The sequence below is a fragment of the Macaca thibetana genome, chromosome X, assembly GCF_024542745.1.
Source record: "Macaca thibetana thibetana isolate TM-01 chromosome X, ASM2454274v1, whole genome shotgun sequence".
NCBI classification, from domain to species: domain Eukaryota; kingdom Metazoa; phylum Chordata; class Mammalia; order Primates; family Cercopithecidae; genus Macaca; species Macaca thibetana.
Window position 1 is genome coordinate 52,378,242 of NC_065598.1, and position 18,464 is coordinate 52,396,705.

Genomic DNA, 18,464 nt, shown 5'->3' on the forward strand with positions numbered 1-18,464 from the left:
CCCATCATTTAGAGACACAGAGGTGAATATTCAGAAGAAATAGCTGAAGAAAAAAAAACCAGAAGTTTGCGGAGGTGGGTCTCCACAGGTGCACATGAAACAAGGGACTGCTGAATTGTATTTTTCATCGTACATTTCCTAGTGCTATATGGCCCTTTAAGCAGAAGGATTCATCTGATATCACTAATTATAATAAAATGTGAAAATGCATCTCAACACACACTTAATAAGTAAGCCTGGGAGCTGATTCATCCACATCAGCTAATACAAATCTGAGCCATCTCCAGATTCAAGGAATGATTGTGCAACGTCTCGTGAACGTATCTATGCAGTGTTTTACTCACCTTGAAAATAACTACCATATGATCTAGTAATCTCACTCTGGGTATTTATAGTCCAGATACTCCCCCATGTTCTTTGCAGCACTATTCGTAATAACCAGGATATAAAAACAACCTAAGTGGTCATTGATGGATGAATAAAGAAAATGTGGTATATACATACAATGGAATATTATTCAGCCTTAAAAAGAAGGAAATTCTGACATTTGTGACAACGTGGATGGACCTTGAGAACATTATGCTAAGTGAATATGCCAGACACATACTGTGCGACCTCACTTATATGTGGAATCTAAAATAATTAAACATATATAAACAGAGAGTAGAATGGTGGTTGCCAGGGGCTGGTTGGGGCAGGGAGTGGAGGGTTGATGGTCAAAGTTGCAAGGTTTCAGTTATGCAAGATAAAGAAGTTTTAGAGATCTACTATATAGCATAATGCCTACAGCTAAATACACTACTGTATACTTCAAATTTACTAAAAGAGTAGATCTTTGGCTAAGTGTTCTTATCACACACACACATAATAATAATAATAATAATAATAATAATAATAATAATAATAATAATAAAGAGGATGTGTGGAAAGTTAAAAAAAAAAATAACTCGAGCATAGGAGACCCTCACCAGAAACAACAATATATTTCATTGGCAAATGCAGCATGTTAACATGAAAATTTTGATTTCAGGACTATAGAGGAAAGCGAGCACAGTGTCAGCTGTAAAACAAGCACTCAAGCTACTTTGAATGTTTTTGACCTTTCCTTAGCCCGGGAAATCTATTAGCCCTAGAAACTGCCAGCATAGCAGGGAACAAAGACGTCCTGCTTTCCCTTTGACGAGGGACCTTGTGTTTCAGATATGCTTTACTTCCTATGAGGATGGTTCCGTTTCTGCAGCTGCCACCTCGGCTTTCATAAGAGGAGTTACAAAATGATACTCACGCTGGGGCCACATTCCACACCCGCTAAGTCAGACTCTCTGGGGATTGGGCCCGGCATCCGCTCGTGGACAAATGCTCCACGAGAGACCTGATGCACAGCTGACGTTGAGAGACATAAGCTCACCTGCCCTTCACCTGCCCTGTTTTTTTGAATATAACCTTGGACTCCATAGCCTTGTTTGTAGTTAATGAATTGGAAAAAAATGTAGGGGTTGCCTCGCCTTCAAGAGCATCTTTTCACATATTTATTCTACAGCCACGTCAGAGCAATTTCAAGGACTTAGGAGGGTGGTTATGCCACAGCTTTCCCTTTCTGACCTGATACTCGGCAGGCCCAGGAGAGGGAGAAAGAAGAGCCTCGCAGGTGGAAAGGGGTCGAGAGTTCTGTTGTCTTGGTAACCGTGCTGCCACTCATCCCATTGGGGTGCTCAGCTCCGGCAGGGGCCCTGTGGGTGAGACACCACCCCTCCCCACTCTGGCTGTCTTCCTGTGCTCAGAGGTTGAAGCTAAGGGCTGAGGTTGGTTACCAGGGAAACTGAAGCCAGGTCCTTGAGATTGGTGAACAGAAAAACCGGCAGTGGAATTCAGGATGTAGCATGGATTATGGGAGCCTGCCCACAGACAGAGGATTGACAGTCACTAGTGCACGCACCCACAGGCTGCCTGCGCAGGAACCAGGAACGTGCGCACACCGTACACAGACACACACGTAGACGTGCACTCACCAGCACTGCCTCTGCCCAGGTGTGCACAGTCTATCTGGCTGGAGCATCAGGTGCACGTGGAGGAGCCAGGCGACCAGGCAGGACATGTAGGCAGGACGTGGAATAGGAAAAGAAAGGGGATATTGCTTACTGTTGTAGAAAAAATGACTGCATACCCTTTCCTCCACGACTTACGGTCACGTTTGCACTACATGTTTTAAATGGTTTTACTAAGGTTTAATTTGCTTGCCACAAACTTTCACGTACCTAAAGGGAATAATACGGAGAGATTAAGCAAATGTACACAGTTTTGCAGCCCTCACCACCATCCAGTTTCAGAATACTTCCATCACCCCAGAAAGATCCCTGGTACCCACTAGCAGCAGTCAATCCCCATTACTTTACCTCCAGGCCCGCCCAGGCAACCAGTAAGCTCCTTTCTCTCTCTGTAGAGCTGCCTCTCTGGGCATTTCCTATAAACTGACTTGTGCAGTAAGTGGTCTTCTGTGTCTGACATTTGTCAGTTAGCATAATGTCTTGGAGGCGCAAACACGCTGTAGCGTGCATCAGTAGCGTGTTCCTTGTCATGGCTCAGTAACGTTCGGCTGTATGGATATACCACTTCTTTATCCCTTTACTGATTGGTAGACATTTGGCTTGTTTCCACTCTGGGGCCTTCCTGCAAAATGCTGCAGTGAACATCTGAGCACATCTCTTTGTGCAGACATGGTTTTATCAGATGCTGTCAAATATTTTTCTCTGTCTATGAAGATGATGATATAGTTCCTGTCCTCTATTATATTAACAGGGTGGATTACCTTAACTGAAATTTGAATGCATTCCTAGAATAAATGTCACTTGGTCATGTTGTGTAACCCACTGTATGTGTCGCTGGATTGGGGTTTGCTAATATTTTCTTGGGGATTTTCGCATGCATATTCATGATGGATATTGGTTTATGGTATTCTTCTGCTGTCTCTGTCTGGCATTGCTATTATTATTATTATTATTATTATTATTATTATTGCTTTTGAGAGAAATCTCGCCTGTTGCCCAAGCTGGAGTGCAGTGGTGCGATCTGGGCTCACTGCAACCTGTGCCTCCCAGGTTCAAGCAATTCTCCTGCCTCTGCCTCTGCCTCTGCCTCCCGAGTAGCTGGGAATACAGGTGCCCACCACTATACTCGGCTAATTTTTGTATTTTTAGTAGAGTCGGGGTTTCACCATGTTGGCCAGGCTGGTCACAAACTCCTGACCTCAGGTGGTCCGCCCGCCTCGGATTCCCAACATCTTGGGGTTACATGCGTGAGCCACCACGCCCAGCCTCTGTCTGCCTTTAGTTGCAGGGTAATACAATTTTCAGAGGATGAGTTGGGAAATGTTCCCTCCTCCTCTACATTCTGAAAGAATCTGTGAAGGGCTGGTATTATGTATTTTGTAAATGTTGGATAGACTTCACCAACGAGGCACTGGAGCCTAGACTGTCCCTAGTGGGAAAATTTTTAATGTAGTCTTCCTATTTCCTTACATTCTCTGGGTCTACTCCGATGTCCCACGTGATCACTGCATTTGCACCTTTCCCTGTCCCAATCTTTCTCGCCTGCTGGTGCTTTTGGTGTGGTCTCTACTCTGAAATGTCACATGCTGGACACCTGTGGACATCACAGGACTGCAGATCCTAGTCTGTAACTTGGGATAGTATGGTGTCTCAGACATGACCCCCAAGTCCCATCCACCCCCAACACGCAGGTACAGGGACAAAGACCTGGAAGTGAGGATGTGGAGGGTGTGCCGAGTGCCTCAGTTACCGCCACCCACCCATTTTCCATGCCTGTTCCTGGAGACCCTGTGGCACTGTGCATCGGTGACCTCCCTGAGCAAGCCCCTGATGTCTGGTTTTTCCAACTCAGATCCTTCTCACTCCTTTCATCTCCTGGGACTGGGACCGCACAGGATCAAACACCCGTTCTCTGACACAACAATGCGTGCCTGCTAGCGTTTCAATATTTGTGTTCCCTCCAAAACTCACAGTGAAATTAATCCCCACTGCAACAGTGTTGGGAGGTGTGGAATAACAGCAGGTGTTCAGGCCATCACGGCAGAGCCCTCGTGAGTGAATGAATGCTGCTATGAAAAGAGCTGCGGAAGTCGGCTTGCTCTCTCTTTTCCTCGTCTGCTATGTGAGGACATAGCATTCTTCCCAGCTTGTCCTTCCACCTTTTGCCACGTGAGGAAATACCAAGAAGACTCTCACCAGATACCAGATACCGGTACCTTCGTTTTGGACTTCCCAGCATCCAGGGTCATGAGAAATAAATTTGTTTCCATTACAAATTGCCAGCTGTCTTGGTTCATTTTGCTTTGCTATAACAGAATACCTGAGACTGGCTCATTTCTAAAGAAAACTGGAAGCCAGGCACGGTGGCTCGTGCCTGTTAATGCCAGGACTCTGAGAGGCCAAGGTGGGAGGATCACTTCAGGCCTGAAGTTCGAGATCTGCCTGGGCAACACGGCCAGACGCTATCTCTACAGAACATTTAAAGATTAGCCTGGCATGGCAGTACATCCTTGAGCTACTTGGGAGGCTCAGGTGGGAGCATCCCACCTGAGTTCAAGGCTGTAGTGAGCCATGATCGTGCCACTCCACTCTCGTCGGCAACAGAGCATCACCCTGTCTCTAAAAACAATTCATATAAATACACCTTTTAAATTAAAAGAAACAATTGGTTTATCTGGCTCACAATTCTGCTGGCTGAAACATTCATTTTTGGGCAACTGCATCTGGTGAGGGCCTCGGGCTGCTTCAACTCATGGTGGAAAGTGGAAGAGGAGCTGGCGTGTGCAACGAGATCACTTGGAAAGAAGGAAGGGAGAGAGAATCCAGGGAGGCCAGAATCTTGTGAACAATCCACTCTCCTGCGAACTAATTCATACCTGTGAGAGTAAGAACTCAGCCCAGCACGATGGCATCACAGGACACGGAATCATTCATGAGGGATCCCTGCCATGACCCAAACACCTCCCACTAGGACCCACCTCCCAACACTGCAGCACTGGGGAGTCAACTTCAACCTGACTCTTGGTGGGGATAAACATACCATATCCAATCCAGAGCACCCAGCCCGTTGTATTTCACGATATAGCGGAAGGACACAGACTAAGATGGGGTCAGCTCTCTCTCCCTGATGAATCGCTCAATTCCCCGGAGCAGCGCTACCTCTGCAACTCCTCCTCACCTCCCCACCACGGCAGTCTACGTAGCCCAGAAGGGAGAGAGGCAAGGTGAGAAAATGGAAACCCTGATGATTGCTGAAATGATGACTGTCACTGGCAGCACGGACCTGGCGTGCTTACTGGGCTGACTGAGAAGGTCCGCAGAGAGCATCTGAGTGGCTGGGGAGTCAGACAAATGCATGCATCTCTGGCCACCACCTTAGGACCTGCACAAACTCTCCGCAAGGTGGGGATGATTGTACCTGGCCCACGGCACTGTGTGGAGGATTCAGCAATGGATCTCACCAAGACCTGGTGCTACCAGCTATGAAATGAGCACCAAAGCCCGGCTCTAGGCACTTCACCCACAGCCTTCACAGAGGTGAACTGCTGAAGGGGGCCAGCTCCGATCCCAGCCTGCCTAGGTTCGGGTGCTGGTTCGGATGCTTGTTCTACCTCTTACTGCCTGTGCCACCGTGGGCTAGTTCCCTAACTTCTCTGGTGTTCTGCTTTCCAAATTCATAAAGCGGAACTGAAAATGTTGCTAGAGGATGGGTGTGTGGGAGTGGAGGAAGGCAGCTGACATACAGAAATGGGGAAAATACCGTCAGAACCCTAGGAAACATCAGCCAAAGGGCAACGCCTTGAACCCCTTTGAAACCCGAACCCCTCTGAAGCCCTCCGAGATTTACCGGTCTGCATTTAGGCCTTTGTGTTTCAAGAAGGAATAGCCCTGCTGTTTTTTCCCTTCTCCCCTGGAGCTAGGTCAGTTCAACTGTCAACTCTCTCATGAGATCTCAGCATCAGAACCTAAGACACTTACCTGTTTTCAAGCCACTTCTGTCGGCAGGAGACGCATAGACTTTTGCAGCAAGACAGCTCTGGGGACTACCTAAAACAGACTGACACAAAGCAGAATTTGTTTTCAGTTCAGAGGAGTCACACGGGTACTGGCTGGGTTCACATCTCAGGATTCTGCAGAGGTTAAAAAAAAGAGAGAGATTTAATCATTTGTGCCTCCTGAAATTAAAAGACACACATGTCTAAATCCCAATAAGATGTTGGAAGAACCCAAGGATGCTCTGGTTCTGACAAAGCAGGTGCAAACTGTTGCTCAGGTTCAGCCACCTGGGCCCACCACACAACAAGCAATGGCGCCGCAGCCCCTAAGCCAGGGCACCAGCACCAACACGCAGGGCTCTCACCGTGGGTGGTGGACTCTTGCTTCCACGTCTCCTGTGCACAGGACGCCTCTCTTCGAAGTCATGGCCCTGCCTCGCCGGTCTGGATGCTGGTCCCGCTGCAGGGCTCAAACAGTGACTGGGCTGTGTTCTCTGGTGCCCTCCCTCCCCCGTTCCCAGTCTCCACAGCGTAGAGCTTCCCTCAATAAACCCGGATCCCCTGCTTGGGGAGATTTCAAGGTAGTCAGCTCAGATCTAATGAGAAACCAACCAATAGTGAGGAACAAACCTGAATTCTACACCCATTTTCCATTCCTACATATATTTATTTGGTACTGATGATGAAGAACCCCGTCAGAAATTCCTGCAAGGGAGACTACTACTCGGCTGTTAGGGGTATTGCAATATTTACATACATGTAGCTTACCACATACATAAATGATTACACAAACAGTACAGCGGTGAACCACCAAGTTCTCATTCCACATCCCTTTCCCACACTGCGTTTAGCTGCCCATTCTTGAAACGGGATCTCAGGGCAGCACATTGCAATTCAACAGGCCTAGTGCTGCTTCTCAGAGGCAGTCAACTCAATGGTGCAAAAGCACAGGACAGCGACAAGGCATTCACACTACACAGACATGTGATCTCTTACTGACAGCAGGAAGGGAAGAGAGATGGAGATCCCGGGTGGGAAAGCAACAACATGCATCACGGGAGCCACGTGAGATGCGGCGAGGACCGCTGGTATGCAGCGTCCCTTGCCAAGGAATGCCTCACAGCCATCCGAGAATGACAGGCACGAAAGATGAGGACCTTCCTGGGGTCGGTCAAGCATCATGCTGGGAGGATTCCCACGTGTCCCGGCACACAGGTCCTGGCACTCATCCGACCACAGCTTGGTGTCTGGTCCCCAAAATGGGCCCACACCCAGGCGCTGCCAACACGGCAGTCCCTTTGGGTCTCCATCCCATGTGGGTGCACGTCTCAGTTTTCCTCTAACCACTGCTTCAGCAGCCTCTGAAACATTATTTTGCTCTCCTGCTGCCTCTCTCGCTGGCGCTTCTCCTCTGTCTCCTGTGGTTGGAGTGCTGCTTCGGGCAGAGGCCCGGGCTGGTTGGTGCCTAGGCTGAGGGTCAAGCCACTGAGGCCCTGCACCAGCGTCTCCCAGGAGGAGGGTTGTGGGGCCCTGTTACTCTCCCCAGGGATCCCAGAAAGATTTGGCCTGTGGCTCTGGCAGTATCGACATTCACATCGGAATCGATTCTGACCTCGGTCACCTAACGGGGAGACTCTGGCTTCCCTCCCAACAGCATAGGGGGCCATGTGATCGCGGTGTCTCCTCCTCACGTGCCGCAGGAACGCTTTCTTCCTCTGAAGGAACTCCAGCCTCTCCCACTGCCGCTCTTCCAGCGTCTTCTCCTCTCTGTACCGCTGGTGGAGCAGCCCCTCTGGGAGAGGCACCGCCTGGCTGGGGCCAGGACCGGGGCTCAGGTTACTGAGGCCCATCATCGGCTGTTCTGAGTAAGAAGGCTGAGAGGACGCTGGATCTTCCTGGGAAGTCTCTGCAGCTGTCATCAGGGAAGATTTGGAAGGTGATGCTGGATTCCATTTCTGGAGTGGATCCATGGAGGTCTGGTCCCAGCTGGAAGCCCCGCCAGGCCCTTGGGTCCAGAAAAGGAGGTGAAGCTGGAGATTCTCAGACACGAAGAAGGTAGCGAGGAATGTGTGCGGGCAGAACCCAGACTGCAACACAAAGTGATAAGACCAGAAGAAAACACACATGATTATTCATCTTACTCAACCTCTCTGTCCCTCCACTTCCTGTGTGTAGAATGGAGATTATACAGAGACCCTGTCCTAGGCTGCTTCTGAGGATGACGTGAGATCATACATGTCACCAGCTTAGAATATTAATGCCATCTAATAAAGGATTTAGAAATGATACCAACTAATGCGTCCACGTGACACGGAGTGCAAAAGGCTGCGATGCAGTTCGACGATGTCAATTCCCTGCTGACACTCTCCAACCCCTTCCCAAGCATCATTTGTAGAATAATCAAGGCGTGACTCACAGATGCTCTGCCCATGAGCGTTCATTTTTCATCCATTCACAAGGGAGACTTTTACTCAACTGTAAGCGTTTGCACCATGGGGACACACCCTTTTGTATGTTCACCTTCCCGACCACTGGGTTTGCATCTAGTCAAAAGGGCTGCTCATGCCTATGGAAATCGTTTCCAAATTCCGAGTGTGGATAAGAATTTATTTTACTAAATAACAGAAGCAAAAACCCCCAGGAGACTTCAAAGAGAAAAACACATAGATGAATTCAACTAATCCAAAAGCTGGTTCTTTGAAGTGATCAATGAAATTGATACACCCGTGGCAGGACGGGCTGGGAAAAAAGAGGGCAAAGAAACAAGTTACCAGTTATCAGGAATGCAAGAAGAGACTGCACTCCAGACCCAGAAAACATAAAAGGGTCAATATGGTAAGAACACACACGACTCTACAGATTCATATTCCACAGGTCAGAGGAAATGTAGCACATACTTGAAAACCACAAGCTATGGAAACTCACACAGGATGGATTTCAAACACTGAACTGTGTCACAGTCCCGTATGTTTTAAAGAAGTCGAATTCACAGGCAAACACATTTGCAAAAAGATCTCTGGGCCGCAACAGTTTCACTGGCCAATTCTACCAAACGTTTAATGAACAAATATCACCAACTTACCCAACTTCTTCTAGGAAACAAAGCAGAGGCAATGTGCCCCGCTGATTTTATGAGGCCAGCACCGCAGGGATACCAAGAAAAGGACAGACCGGTATTCTTTCCTAATACAGGCACCAAAGTATTCAACAAAACTTAGTAATTGGAATTCAGCAGTATGTGAGAAGAAGAATAAGCCACCATCAAGTGGGTTTTATAGCAGGAATGCAAGGGTTGTTCTTCCCACACCTGAAAATCAATCAATGTAATCCACAGATTGAGAGATCAGATGAAGAACAAAAATGACAGGATCACATCAAGCTACGCAGAAAAACCATTCAATAAGATTCCAAGTCCGCTGGTGATATAAAAGCTGTAGCACACTAGGAACACAAGACAACTTCTTCAACCTGAAAAAGGGCGTGTACAGTCAAACCTACAACTAACAAGCCACTTAATGGTGAACGACTGGATGCTTTCTGCCTAAGGATGCGAACCAGGCAAGGACGTCCACTCTCACCACAGCTATTCAACGTCACGCTGGAGGCCTAGTCAGTGCTATAATGCCAGAAGAGTCATGGCACACATCGGAGAAAGCAAGAAACCAAAGTACTCCTTTTCATATATCCTGTGATCGTCTACATGAAACAACCAATGAATCTCCTCCAGACTCTCAGAGCTAATAAGAGCTTAGTGCTCATTAATGAGAGCTTAGCAGCGATACAGGAGAGAAACTCAACACACAGAAAACAATCCTATGAGTAACTGGAAACCTAAATTTAAGAAATAATACTGTTTTACAAAAGCTACAAACACAATGAAATGGCTATGTATAGAGCGAAAATACATGGAAGGGGTCTGCATGCCCAAAACTATTATACGGTGATGAAGAAATCAAAGAAGATTTAGTTAAATGGAGAGAAACAATGTGTTCCCATATTTAAAGACCCCAAAAGGTTAAAAGTCCATTGTCCCCAATTTGATCTGGAGAATGAATGCAGTCCCTGCCTATCAGAATCCTTGAGGGACATTTGCATATATAAACAAGCAGATTCTACAATTCACGTAGAATATTTGATGTTTCAAAAAGCAGAAGGGATTTAGAGAGATCATATTATCAGATTTTCAGATTTGCTCTAAAGCTGTAATAATCGAGATTGCTGGCTTACAGGGGTAGACGAGTAGATCCATGGAATAAAATAGAGTCCATGAATCAATCCATCCATAGAAATGTGTCCAATAAGTTTTGACATGGGTGTGAGAGGGAATCCAATGGAGAAGGGATAAGCTTTTCAATGCATCAGGTGGCCTATCCTTATGCAGAAAGAAGCACCTCAACCTCAACCTTTACATGCAATTAAGGAAAAAGGGTTCAGAGACCTACAAACCGAAGTTCAATACTAAGACTTTTGGGAGAAACCGTAGGAAGACATCTTTGTGAGGGGAGGCTAGGACATGACCTGAGATGCATGATCCATGGAAAGGAAAGATGGATGAATAGGAGTTTGGCAAAATTTAAAACTCTGGCTCTGGCCGGGCGCGGTGGCTCCCGCCTGTAATCCCAACACTTCGGGAGCCAAGGTGGGCAGGTCACTTGAGTTCAGTTGTTCGAGGCCAGCATGGCCAACATGGTGAAACCCCGTCTCTACCAAAAAATACAAAAATTAGCTGGCGTGGTGGCTACTGGGGAGGCTGAGGCAGGAGAATTGCTCGACCCAGGAGGCAGAGTTTGCAGTGAGCCGAGATCGAGCCACTGCCCTCCAGTCTGGGCGACATAGCGAGCCCCTGTCTCTAGATGAATAGAATAGAATAGAATAGAATAGAATAGAATAGAATAGAATAGAACAGAATAGAACAGAACACAACACAACACAACACAACACAACACAACACAACACAACTTTGGCTGTGTAAGAGCCAGTGTGTTCAGAGAATGAAAATCGAAGTTGCACCACTAGGAGGAAATGTTTGAGAATCACCGACCTGACAGATCTTATATCCAAAATACATGGCGTTATTTTCAAAACTCCACAATAAGAAAATCAACACCCCACTAGAAAATGGGGGAAAAACTTGAACGGGAGCACAAGAAACCATATTTAACATCATTCAGCATTAGGGGAATGCAAATTAACACCGTGAAGACTGGCAAGGCCAAGCAAGGAGAACATGTTGGGCGACTGGAACTCTCGCACTTTGCAATTGGGAGGGCGAAATGGCACAGCAACTTTGAGAAGGAGTTTGGCAGTTTCTTGTAAGTCAAACAGATGTTGACCATAGGACCCAGCCATTCCACTCCTTGGTATCTACCCTAGAGAAATGAAAACTTAGGTCCACAGAAAAGCCTGCACTGAATTGTAAAAGCAGCTCGATGCAAAACTGCCCCACACTGGAGTGAGGAAAATGTCATTCAGTAGAAGGATGGCTGAACACCTGTGGTCTTCCACACAGCGAAACTGCTTTCGTGAAAAAAGAACAGCCTATGACAGAGGCATCTGACACTCATCCAAGATGTTCGTCGGGCCAAAAGAAGGAAGCCCGCCTCACAAGGCCACAAACTGTGTGGTGTCATTGACATAACACTCTCCCCAAGACAAACCTAGAGGGAAGGAAATAGATCACGTTACACCAGGGATGATGGATGAAGAAGGGGTAACCGCAGTGGGGCAGTTCCTGGGAGCACCCTGGGGTGATGGGACTGTTCTGGATCCTGACTGTGGTGGTGGCGGCGACAAGAATGTACGCCTGTGTCAAAGCTCACAGAACTGTACTCCTGAGGGAAAAAAGTCAATCTTGCTGTAGGTTAAGTGAAAAAACCCAATGGCATATTTTGCAGTAAGGGCATCTCTCTGTATTGTTTTGATCAATACATCTTGGATGAATGCAACCAAAAATTGACATTAAATGCTAAATGGAAACTTTAGATCAGCCTTCCAGGCTCTATTCTTTTGACAAACGTGGAAACCAAGAATTCACCAGTTTTCTTCAGAGGATACTGGTCCTCTGAATGTTTATTTACCAAATCGTGGCTATCAGCACACACTGGGGTAACAAAGACAGAATCATATCAGAAACAGTTCGAATATGTACTGAACACACACACACATACTCACAAACACACCTCTCTCAGTTTGGTATTGTTAGTATGAAAAATAAAATCCCACTTCACAGGTGAGGATGACAATTTTCTCAAGGTTATATGATTGCCATGGAGAGAACTGGGTTGGAAGCCTGCCTAGAATCAGAGCCAGTGTCCCTAACCACTACACTCTATTGGGCCCTCAAAAAACATTCCCACAATGTCACCAGATCAAGAAGTGTCTTTCAGCTGTGAGTAAAGAAAAATCCCTCATCAGTCAGGCCTGATCAGAAAGGCAACTCACCACCTCAGCAGGTAGAATGGGATGACGATGGACAGTTGGGGACTGCAATGGCTCCTGGCAAGACTTTGACCTCTAATTCACCCTGCAGGACCCAGCTGAGATAGCATTTCCCCCAGGAGGCCTTCTTCAAGCTCCTAAAATGCCCTGTATTTCCCCTGTCCCAGCCCCAATCCCACTCAGCTGTCAACAGATGGTTATTTCTCTGTCAACCCACTAGCCCAGGGGCTGAGAGAAGCCGGGGACTTTGTCTTGTTCACCCATCATAGAGCCTTGAGCCCAGTGGACATTTACAAATATCAAATGCAACAAGGAGGATGTGGGACCTGTGATAAACATCTCACCGAGTATGTCAAGTCAACCCTGCAGATCCATATTTTCCCATGTTGCAAAGGCAGAAATTCCTGCATGGAGAGGTCAAGTAACTTCCCTCAGATCACACAACTACTCAGGGACAGAATTCCTTCCCAGGTCTCCCTGACTGCAGATGCACACACCCTTGGTGGCATTGTGTCTCTGGGTGTTCAGCCTCCCCTGACACCTAAGCGAGAAAGTAATCCTGAGGGAAAAGTTCAGACAGTAGAGTCCTAGGGGCTGGCCTGCGTGTCCACAGCTGCCCGGGGATCGGGTGCAATGCTGCTACTCCTTACCGTCACCTTCTCCTGGCCAGTTCTGTTCCCATGCCAGAAATGCTGCACCAAACGTACCTCTCACACTCCCCACTCTCAGTCACCTCAATTCACCTGTGCAGAATAAGAGAACAGCTAAGCAAGTGAATCTAGACTACACCCTGAAGATGAGCGCCAGGAAGAGCTTTGTGTTTCTTTTCAAAATTAAGCCAATCTCATGTGATGTTTTTTTCAATCTTCCTCAATAATATGAGATAATAAAATGCACTTATTTCAGTTTAAAGACACGGATTTCATTTAATAATCCCAATTAAATATGGACTTTTTTTTTTTTTTTTTTTTTTGAGACAGAGTCTCACTATGTTGCCCAGGCTGGAGTTCAGTGTCGTGATCTCGGCTCACTGCAACCTCCGTCTCCCAGTTTAAAGCAATTCTCCTGCCTCAGCCTCCGGTTTAGCTGGGATTACAGGCACCCACCACCACACCCGGCTCATAGTTGTATTTTTAGTAGAGACGGGGTTTCACCATGTTGGCCAGGCTGGTCTCGAACTCCTGACCCTGTGATCTGCCCACGTCGGCTTCCCAAAGTGCTGAGATTACAGGCATGAGCCACCACGCCCGGCCACAAGGACTTTTTTCTAGAAGTGGCAAAATCCTACAGCAAAATGAGTAAGATCTGTGCAAGGTCGCTGGGTGCTGAAAACTGTGCTCCTAGTCTTGCGCCATGTCATGGCAAAGGAATGTAACTCCTAGCCACGCAACGCCACACAGATTGAGGAAAGAGTCTGTCCCACACACAACTTGCAGACGTTCTATATTTTTTATGTCTACACAGATTATCTCTATCCTACTGGGTCTGGAGTGGAGGAGATACAATTTTTAGCAGCTTTGTAACAAAAGAACAGGTAGTCAGTAAAGCCAGCAATGCCCACTTTTAAGAAACAAAGAAGAAAATGAAGACAGCAGTGAAGCGTGGTGCTGGTATCAGGGGTCTCCCAGCAGCTGAGTATATAGAGAAGCAGCAGGAGTACAACAGGGAGTCCAGGGAGGGGCACAGGGGAGGGACCAAGAGGAGTGGCCAGAGCAGCAAGAGAAGACAAGGAGCAAGGTGGCTCTGGCGAGAATGGAGCTTACCTAGACTCACCCAAGGCAGTCAGGTCGCTGGGTTCACAAGGTCGATACTGTGGGTGTAGGCCGAGTGACTGTTACACCTTTCACCTAAAAAGAAAATAACCTCACTGGCCAGGTCACATTCCTCCAGGTATTTACTGAGGGTCCACTCCATTCAGTGGTGCCTTCAGTGAATTATCAAATGCAGCCCCATCCCAAGGACACATCTCAGTCTGAGAAATAAAACACTGTCCAAGGAGCCAGGAATGGTGGCTCACGCCTCTAATCCAAGCACTTTGGGAGGCTGAGGTGGGAGGACTGCTTCAGCCCAGGAGTTTGAGGTCAGCCTGAGCAACAGGGCGAGACCACCATCTCCACAAAAGTATTCTAAAAATTAGCCAGGCATGATGCTGCACACCTATGGTCCCAGCTACTAGGAAGGCTGAGGTGGGACGATCACTTGAACTCAGGAGGTTGAGGCCAATGCAGTCCAGCCAGGGTGACAGAGTAAGACCATCTGAAATCACAAAACAAAACAAAAAGACAACTATGGCAGGCATGAGACGGGGGTACTTCTGACACAGAGGAAGTCAAAACCACCATAGCCCAGGTGGTCAGGAACAGCTTCTCCCAGGGCATGCTATGATATATATTATCATCTCCAGTAGCAGATGAGGTAACAGGATCAGAGAGGTTAAGCGACTCACTCAAGGTCACACATCTAGGGAGTGGTGGTGACCATTTCTCACTGAGGTCTGCTGAAATACAAAAGTCACTTCACTATTTGTGACACCAATCTCTCTTTATATTGTCACCCATTTTAATTCGCAGTAACTGACATCTACTTACCTGCGGCTCTCCTTAGTTTCATATTCTCATAAGCGGCTAAACACGGTATAGATTTCATTTTAGCACATCAGGCCCCTCCCTTAAAGAATCTAAGTTTCCCCTGCCAGGCACGAATGCCCAGCCCAGAACTGAACACTTATCTCAAATTAATCTTCCAACCACACACTAAGGAAAGGAAATGGATTACTGCCATGGAGAGATTTAATTTGGGTATTTCACAAATTCTGAACTACGATTTGAAATGTAACCACTGTCCAACCAGAAACAGTAAAAACAGTGCTTCCCTATGAAAAGCATTCACGGGAAATTTTATTAAATGCCAAAGCATTCCAGGTTAAGACACACTGCCCGTTTTACAGGGAGTTGTTGACATTCTGCTCCTAAGAATACAGTAGTCCTTTCCCTCTCCACTGCTAGTGCCCTGATAAGCTCAGCCAGCAAGGCCATTCGCTTTTCCTTTTGCGAGCAAACACACCAAACTACCCTCACACCCACGCACAAATCCAACGCACCCAACAGGGATACGTCAGCAGAGGGAAATGGTATTGGAGATGCAGATGGAAATCTGTGGCTACTCAGAGCACCACATTTCTGATGGCGCAGAGTGTTACCGCCCAGGGTCGCCTGTACTCCAGCAAGGTGGACGGCGGAGAGGCCCTCCTTCTCCAAACATGAGACCCTGCAGCTTGTGCGGCTACTGGACACAAATGGCCTGGACCATTCGTTGCGCACGAATGCAGCAATCACAGCGCCAATTAAACGCATGTCTAGTCATATTTCACGTTACAACCGTCCCTCTGTCACACGTCGGAGAAAGGGTTTGTCGGACGGTGTGTTTCAATAGGGGCAATACAGTCCTCCTTGAAAACCCTCCAGTCTCCGTCTCCTGCTGTGCGGTGGGAGAGGAGGTGGGGAGGGAGGTGATGCCAAGGACACGGTGATTTCTGAACCCGCTGAACACTGATCCTAGCCCAAGTGTAGTCCCGCCGGCTACGAATGCCCGCGGCATCCTCTTTCTCCGCTGAAAAAGGCCACCCCGAAGCTGGGAAAGAGAACGACGCCACCCCTAGAGTGCACGACCGCCATTCCCACACCGGGGAGATATGGACGACGGGGAAAATCACCCGCTTCCTTCGAAATCCCCGCTCCCGGCCGGCCCAACCCAGGGATTCGAATCCCAAGACATCCTGGCCTGTGCTAGGGACAGTCTCAGTCTCGGCCTCTCGCTCTGTCTCTCTGGAAGTCTCTCTCCCACCCCGCGCCCTCAGTCTCTCCCGCGCGCTCGCTCGCTCTCTGTCTCTCTCGGGCTCTCTCACGCGCGTTCTCGCTCCGGAGCCGCTTCCCGCCGTCCAGGCGCCAGCGCGGCGCCTCGTTTCCTCTGCCCTGGAAACGCAGCGCCGCCCGCTAGTAATTGAAGGGTTAAGACCATCGAGAGGAGCCGCCCTCCGGCGGGCTAGAGGTGCCGCAACGCGGAAGGGGGCGTTGGAGAGGATGTGCCAACGTCACAAGGATGCGACGCCGCTGAGAAACTGGACCTTTGATTGGCTGCCGCGGACCGCCGGGGAGCCGGGAGAGGAAGCGAGTGGGTGTCTGCGCGAGAGCGGTTGGGTGGCTTCTTGCCACCCACGCCGCTCGGGTGGGCTGCGGGGGAGAAGGCGGGAATAGGTCATCCCTTCCGGAGGTGCGCGGCGGCGTTCCCGGAGCGGCCCTCTCTGAAGCGTGGCTCGTGGACGGGCCGAATGCTTCCGGAGGCCATGGGAAGAGACTCCCTGTAGCGGACGTGACTTCAAGGGCGAGGAACATGGGAACTGGGCTGGAGGGTTGGGAGGAGGCCGACTTCTCCTGTGATTGGCTGGGAGTTTTGAGCTAGGGCGAGCCCCTGAGAACCGACACCTGCTGTTTCTTTTCTTTTTTTTTTTTTTTTTTTTTTACTGTTTTTGCATGAATAATACATGCACCTTGGTAAAGACAGAAACCAAACAATACAAGACATTGAAATTATTCAGGCTACTGCCTTAGGGAGAGCGCCCCAGAAGTGGAAATCTCACTGTCGGGGTAACCGGGGCGGGGGGGGGGGGTCTTTTACTTTCATAGGAAGGAGTAGACCTGTTTTCGTGGGAATATTTATGGGGCAGGGTTTTTGTTGTAATCAGCGGAAGTCTCACCCAGCTTAACAGGGAATGTTTCTCTCTGTGCCTAGCTACTTCTAGGAGGACAGACTTCTCGTCCAAGTGAATTATTCATGAGACAAAAGAACAAGGACTGGTGGGGTCTGCTCTCTGAGAGTCATGGCACAGAGTGGACAGACAGCATCCCTTACCTAAGTCTCATGGAGAATAATTGGTCCTGTGTGGTCAATGACTTCCCAGAACACGAAAGTGTACAGAGATTTCTTTACCGTGGCGTACTTCAGGAGTCAAGTGACACGCAACAGTGTCCTAGCAGATACATGGATAGTAGATTCCTTTTTGACCCTGGAAGAAGCCACCTCGTGAACAGCTGTTTATGAAGGAAGGAAACATGAATCATTATCCCAGAATATTATTTCATTTTACAGATGAAGTAACTGAGCCACAAAGAGGTTAAGCAACCTCCCCAAAGTCGTACAAGAAATAAATGGTGGAGTCTCGATTTAAATCCAGGTGTCTGTGACTTCATCCTCTTCGTGCTGTGCAGCCATACACTGTCATTTCCAAATCCGCACGTGTGGCTCGATTCTCTCCCTGAATCTACAGATTTCTTCCGCCAACTGACAACCCCACAGGCCCGTTGGACTCACCTCCTCCCATCCAGTATCCTCAGCAGTTGGAGATGGCTCCCCAGAGAAGAGAGTGTTAGAGATCCTGGGTCCCAAAGGCTCTACCCAGCCCCTGGAGGGAGAGGTGGGCTTCAAGAGGAAGTTTAGAAGATTTGAAGGGAGAGTTTATTTGTCTGAGGGACAGGCTGATGGCCTATTACAGCACACACATGATAATAGACACCTGTTACTTTGAATTTATGTATTTACTTTTTTTTAGTATTGGCAATACATGCTGAATGGTGATGATGCCCAAAGCAGACAGGTAAGATCAAGCAGCCACTGTATGGGCAAGTTAAGACGTTCCCATTTTACTTGGGAAGACCTGACAAGAAAATACCACTCTGCAGTATAAAAGGAGAACCGTCTCCTAGACTCAACAAATGAAACAAATTAGTCATTTTTTTCTAGTTATTCTTATTCTCCTATTACAGATGAGGCACGGTAAGCACAGGGAGGTTAGGTCAGCTCTGCGAAGTCATTCAAGTCATAAGTCGTTGAGTCCCATAGCAAGTACTACTTAGCATGTCCCAAAGTGAACCCACCCATCCCCACTCTCCTGTGCTGCCTGACTCAGTGACAGGCACCACCCTCTACCCAG

At 48.1% G+C, this 18,464-nt stretch overlaps 1 protein-coding gene across 11 annotated transcripts in view; it reads right to left on the bottom strand.

The window, feature by feature from the left end:
- Nucleotides 1–6,686: 6,686 nt before the first annotated feature.
- Nucleotides 6,687–18,464, bottom strand: part of LOC126946564 (protein FAM156A/FAM156B-like) — a 41,017-nt gene continuing 29,239 nt past the window's right edge. For 2 of the 11 annotated variants that reach the window (XM_050777037.1, XM_050777036.1), the window contains exons 3-4: nt 14,242–14,325; nt 6,687–8,127 (exon numbers count right to left, since the gene is read on the bottom strand). In XM_050777037.1, coding sequence (XP_050632994.1) covers nt 7,369–8,010 — 642 coding nt within the window. In that variant the 5' untranslated portion in view covers nt 8,011–8,127; nt 14,242–14,325 and the 3' untranslated portion in view covers nt 6,687–7,368. Of the gene's footprint in view, nt 8,128–14,241; nt 14,326–14,924; nt 15,675–16,382; nt 16,550–18,464 lie in introns of those variants that run through there. The other 9 variants (XM_050777033.1, XM_050777042.1, XM_050777035.1 and 6 more) reach the window with 9 other exon arrangements.